At 32.9% G+C, this 6,472-nt stretch overlaps 1 protein-coding gene across 1 annotated transcript; it reads left to right on the plus strand.

The window, feature by feature from the left end:
- The first annotated feature begins 935 nt into the window (after window positions 1-935).
- LOC143540353 (AP-4 complex subunit sigma) lies at window positions 936-6,009 on the plus strand. The gene is made up of 4 exons (XM_077033441.1): window positions 936-1,076; window positions 4,065-4,151; window positions 4,593-4,661; window positions 5,862-6,009. Exons 1-4 carry the CDS (start codon window positions 936-938, stop codon window positions 5,994-5,996), a joined length of 432 nt encoding a protein of 143 aa, XP_076889556.1. The 3' UTR covers window positions 5,997-6,009.
- The last annotated feature ends 463 nt before the right edge of the window (window positions 6,010-6,472 follow it).

Raw genomic sequence — 6,472 nt, forward strand, 5'->3', positions numbered from 1 at the left:
TTTTGAATGACGGTCAACCACTTTTGAAAGTGTGTGTGAATTTTACATGATATTAAAATTACCAACATCCTACCATAATAACCGATATTTCAGCATTAACTGTTTAGGAGAGAATTACAAACCGGTTCTGAACCTATGATTTCAGTTGGTTCCAAACTAGTTTCTACATAACCGGATTTAAACCGGTTCGGTTTCGATTCGATTTTCAAGTCTTCAGTAACCCATCCCTCCCCCCCACCCCCATCCCCACATGTACATACTTATCTAGGGCTGTTCAAAAGCTCACGGCTCGCTCGAATAAAACTAGCTAAGAAAACTTGATTTGAAACAACCTGAGCTGAGTTAGCTCATTTTGTAACCGAGCCAAAATCGACCCAAGCTCGGCTAGGGACAAGGCTCGATCTTAAGCTCGTTTAACTTCAAAATCAAGCTCGAGCATAGCTGAGTTTCCTCGTTTAACTTCGAGCTCGAAATCACCTTGTCGAAAACACACACAATTGGACAGACCTGCTCTGCTGGTGATTAAACCATTAATTCCAGATAGAACGAGTCAACGAATAATAAATTGAATCTAGAAAATCGTTCAGCTGAATAATAATGATATATTAGTTATCTGCCCCTTGGTAAAATACCGGTCATAATATTAGTTTAGTACCGATATCCTCCCACGATAACTGATATTTCCGCATTAACAGCTTGGGAGAGAATTACAAACCGATTTCAAATGTATGCTTTCAATTGATTCCACACCAGTTTTAAACCGGTTCGGTTTCGATTCTATCTCCAGTCTTCCGTAACCCATTTTCCCCATCCGTACACACGCCTATCGAAAACACACACAATTGGACGGATCTGTTGGTGATTAAGCCATTAATTCCAGATCGAACAGCGAATAATAATAATAAATTGAATCTGCTGAACGATAACGATAAACCATGGGTATCCGATTCATATTAATGGTGAACAAGCAAGGCCAGACTCGTCTGGCTCAGTACTACGAGTACCTAACCCTAGACGAACGCCGAACTCTCGAAGGCGAAATCGTTCGCAAATGCCTCGCTCGTAACGAACAACAGGTACTATTACTACTCAGATCTAACTGCTATTTCAAATCCGTCATGCATCTGCTAGTTATTTGTGCATGAATTCAGCTGTATTGTTGTTAAATTGACTAGTTCTGCGTAATTGAGAGCATTAGGAGAGTATACTGAATTATTAGTGTTAAATTGCTATATATGAGATGATATTAAATTTATCGATATCCGAAATTTTTCCATATTAACTACTTAGAAGCTAATTTAGGTTTGAAATCCGTTGAGATGTTGATGCATCTGTTAGTGATTTATGCTTGAGATGTTGATGCATCTGTTAGTGATTTATGCTGTATTGTTGGTAGATTGTGTTGAGTTGACTAGTTTTGCATAATCGAGAGCATAAACATCGATAACGAAGAGCCTTGGAATTGTTGCTGTGTTTATGAAATTAATATGAAAGCTAATTCAGGTTTTCACGATTTTGGATTGGTAAGTTAATATAGACATGCATCTGCTAGTGATTTACGCATGAATTCGGCTGTGTTGTTAGTAATTGTGTTAAATTATTTAGGATTATTAATAAGTTTATAGAGAGATAGGTTCTAATTTTAGGTCAGTTTATTTTGATGATATGCATGATGCATTAGCATTGGATCTTCACCACTAGTACAGTAGTACTTGCTACTTAGATCTTCGTATATCTAACTGTAATTTTAAATCCATTAAGAAATTGGTGAATCTGTTAATGATTTATGCATGACTGCATGAGTTCAGTTGTAGTGTTGGTGGATTGTGTTATATTGACCGATTCTCCATAATTGAGAGCATAAATATAGGAATTGTTTCTGTGTTTATGAACTTATGATGAAAGCTAATTTAGATTTTCGCGGTTTTGGCTTAATCAATTCGTATAGACATGTATGATGCATTAGCATTGGATCTTTGTATATTTTTAACCGTAATTTTAAATCTGTTAAATTGATGCATCTGTTAGTGATTTATGCGTGAATTCAGCTGTAATTTGACCTGTTTTGCTTGACTGAGAACATACGCAGAGGATTGTTGAGGATGAGATTTGGAATTGTTGCTGTGTTTATGAAATTGTTAGGAAAATTAATTTAGGTTTTTGCGATTTTGGATTAATCAGTTCATGCAGAAGTAAAGTTATAGGTTAATGTCAATTCAGTTACATGACATACATGATGCATTGGCATTGGATCTTTGCTATGGAAGTATGGATTCTGATTCACCGATGTTAATTTAACCGGTCTTTCGTTATTGAGAGTGTAAATATAGGATTAGCAATGAAGAGATTTGGAATTGTTGCTGTGTTTATGAAATTTTTATGAAAGCTACTTTAGGTGTTTGTGATTTTGGATTAATCAGTTTATGTAGAAATAGGTTCTAAACTTCTAATTTTAGTTCAATTTATTTACATGACGTGCATGATGTATTAGCATTGGATATTTACTATTAACTTATGAAAGTTTGTATTCACATATGTTAAATTGTTATTTGTTAATGATCTGTGCATGAAATCAGTTGCATTGTTGGTAGATTGTGTTAAGTTGAGCAGTTTTGCGTAATCAAGAGCATGAACAAAGGATCAGTGATGAAGAAGTTTTGAAGTATTGCTATGTTTATGAAATTACTATGAAGCTAGTCTAGGGTTTTGTGATTTTCGATTAATCAGATCATATAGAAATAAGTTGTAATTTTAGGTCAATTCATTTACATGACATGCATGATGCATTAGCATTAGATCTTCACCTATGTTAATGATCTATTCATGAGTTCAGTTGTATTGATGGCAAATTATGTTCTTGACCAGTTTCATTATCGAGAGTATAAACATAGGATTGGTGATGAAATGATTTGGAATTGTTGCAGTTTTTTATGAAGTTATTAGGAAACAGGCTTTGCGATTTAGGATTTATCAGTTCATATACATTAGCATTGGATCTTCACTATAACTTATGTAAGTATGTATTCACCTATGTTAATGATCTATACATGAACTCAGTTGTATTGTTTTGTTGGTAGATTGCGTTAAGTTGACTGGTTCTTCATCATTGAGAACATAAATGTAGGATCGATGATCAAGAGATTTAGAATTGTTGCAGAGCTTATGATATTATCAGGAAAGCTAGTTTAGGTTTTTGTAATTTTGGATTAATCAGATCATATAGAGAGAAGTTATAAGTTTAGGTCCATCCATACTCATGATATGCATGATGCATTAGCATTGGATAGCATAAATATAGGATAGGTGATGAAGAGGTTTGGAATTGTTGCAGTTTTCTATGAAATTATTAGGAAAGCTAATTTGGGTTTTTGAGATTTTGGATTAAGCGGTTCATACAGAAATAAGTCTATTCATTTACATGACATGCATGCTGCATTAGCATTGAATCTTCACTGTAACTTATGTAAGTATAGATTCATCTATGTTAATGATCTATGCATGAATTAAGGTGTATTGTTGGTAAATTGTGTTAAACTGACCAGTTTTGCATAATCAAGAGCATAACCATAGGATCGGTGATGAAGAGATTTGAAATCGTTGCTGACTTGCTGTATTTATGAAATTATTAGGAAAACTAATTTAGGTTTTTGAGATTTTGGATTAATCAGTTCATATAGAAATAAGTTTTAGTTTAAGGTCAATTCATGTATATGCATCCATAATGTATTAGATTTCACTATAAGTTATGTTTCAGGCTTTATTCATGGCAACAATCATTTGGGAAAACATATGTAAGTTGTCTTGTAGGTTAGTATATATCCTGCATTCCTTTTAGAAGTATATACTATGTGATTTGAAATTATGAACCAACCGCTAAAGTTAGATCCTTTTTCATATGGCAGTTAATTCACTTTACATATTTTCTGATCAAGAATAACAATATGCGTAACCTTTTCCCTTCTTAAAAGTTGCACTCTTCCCTAGACATTATAATTTCTGTTTTAATATTGCATGTTATGTGTCTGTTATATATGGTGACATCTTTCTGCATTACTTTGAAACAGTGTTCATTTGTCGAGCATCGGACATACAAAATTGTGTATAGGCGGTATGCATCATTGTTCTTTTTGGTGGGAGTTGACAATGAGGAAGTAAGTTATTTTGTTTTATTAAATTAAGTTAATACTTTTGTAGAAACTTGCATGATGTGAACCATCGTTGTTCAAAATCGTATTGCTCGTTATTAGTGTTAACTGTTAAATACCTCGCATTTTTTCTGCACTTCGGTTTATGGCAACATTATCGTTCTATATGTTCATCACCCGATCATCAGAAATTATAAAAATATGGAACTTCATTATTTTTCAAAAAGTTTTGGAGAGCCAGTATTATGTCCTAAGTCATCATACTCTTAATCACAGTTTTATACAAAAAGCGTATATTTAAGTTCTTAACCTTTTTAAAAATATGATGTAATTATTGCCTATATATCTCATTTTTTTTGCCAATTTTTGAATCTATTTTTGCTATATAAAACTTTCGATCTTCCGTTTTTTTATCTTCCTGATAAGTTGTTTTTTGTTGTTGTGAAGAATGAGCTTGCAATACTGGAATTTATACATCTCTTAGTTGAAACTATGGACCGTCATTTTGGCAATGTGGTAAGTCTTCAACATTTACAGATTGTAAAACTAAAGGTCGCAATATCGGCCCAGTTAATTATAAATGAGTTGATTTGTGCTTCTTTTATCTCTAACGGGCTAAATAATAAACAAAAAACTAGCTAAAAGAGGAACCAGTCAGATGGCTGAAAGCTGCCAATATTCTATTTATTTTTAAAAATACAATTTTTCAACCTTCTAAATCGTTTTATTTATAGATTTAAGTTATTATTGTAACAATGTTGTTTTCAATCATCATCAACACATTAATTATTCGACGAACGTTGAAAACATCGTATTGACTTTTATTAAAAAAATAAGTTCATGGACTTTATTTTTACACCCCTTTAACTAATACAAACTTATTATAAAAAATTCCCTCGGACTTTATGTTTGACAAAAGTCCTCATTTAATTATTTTTTATTTTTAAACACACAACAACCTTCTAAATCATTTTATTTATAGATTTAAGTTATATTGTAATAATAATGTTGTTTTTACAATCATCGTCAACACATTAATTACGGACGAATGTTGAAAACATCGTACTGACTTTTACTAAAAAAATAAGTTCATGGACTTTATTTTTACATCCCTTTAACTAATATAAACTTATTATAAAATTTCCCTTGAATTTATTTTTGACAAAAAGTCCTTATATATATATATTTGCATGATTAAGTCCCTAAACTTAATAAAATCAACTAATACGTCATTTGTTGGATGATTAAGTCCCACAACTTTATATCAAGGGACTTTCCGTTCAGATTTTGTAAGCGTAGGGACTTAACCATGCAAAAATAAAATACAATGACTCATGTACAAAATTCAGTGTCAAAAAGCGTTAGCATACCAGCTCGGCCCGTATGAAAAACGACCCATTTCAACTCAAATCCGGTTTGACCTGTTATCCAACCAATCCAACCTCTAAATGGAACCTTGTTTTGTCACCTTGCATAACGCTTAGGTGCACAACCGTTTTATTAGTCCAAACCCTTCAATTGAAACCAGTTTCCAAGTTACCGGTTCAGTTCATTTCGGTTTCAAACCAGCTTTTGTAGCGGCTCGGTTTCGGTAGGGGAACCCGTTTTTTTGTTAACCTCTAGTGGCGCTACATATTTGGCATGTGTTTTTCGCTTTATTTTCTACTATTTGTTTTTTCTTTTCATTTAATATTGTTTATATATTTGAATTTGAAGTGTGAATTGGATATCATGTTCCACTTGGAGAAAGCTCACTTCATGCTAGAGGAAATGGTGATGAATGGATGCATTGTTGAAACAAGTAAGAATAACATTCTCGCTCCGATACAACTCATGGACAAAGCATCATAACTGGTATTATCTTAAATCCTTGTATGTGTCGCTTCTTTACGTTAAACGTTTTAAAATGTGATTAAAGAAGCAATGAGTTCTTGTATGGTTCTGTTTATTCGATTTTAACTCTCAACTTTGTAGTTTAATAAATCTCTGTGTTTCCTTTTTCGCTTATGCTTTTAACACCAATGAGTTCATAGCTCGATGCGCCTTCAAAACTTTAGGGGCGAGTTCAAATGAGGGTCATGAAGTATTTATTCGCCATCAAATAGATTGTGTGTTTTGATTCATTAACATTGGTTGCCAAGTACGTGATGATTCTCATTTGATAGCCGAATTCTTTTAAAATATAGATTTAACTTTAAAAGTATAACCGGTAGCTTGGTTTTAAAAAGCAGCAAGCGTTTCATATGCATCATAACGTATGTGGGTCGAAAGATATCGAATGTGTGCAAATATGACAAACAAGATGGAGAGGTTATGAAAAGTTTACT

Source organism: Bidens hawaiensis, unplaced genomic scaffold (assembly GCF_021521415.1).
Source record: "Bidens hawaiensis isolate Kalapana, Puna unplaced genomic scaffold, B.hawaiensis_p1.1 tig00012228_1, whole genome shotgun sequence".
Lineage (NCBI taxonomy): Eukaryota > Viridiplantae > Streptophyta > Magnoliopsida > Asterales > Asteraceae > Bidens > Bidens hawaiensis.

Coding starts and splice junctions, on each gene's coding strand:
- LOC143540353 (XM_077033441.1), top strand. CDS start 936: ATGGGTATCCGATTCATATTAATGGTGAACAAGCAAGGCCAGACTCGT. Junction 1,077..4,064: donor TCGCTCGTAACGAACAACAG/GTACTATTACTA, acceptor ACTTTGAAACAG/TGTTCATTTGTCGAGCATCG. Junction 4,152..4,592: donor TGGGAGTTGACAATGAGGAA/GTAAGTTATTTT, acceptor GTTGTTGTGAAG/AATGAGCTTGCAATACTGGA.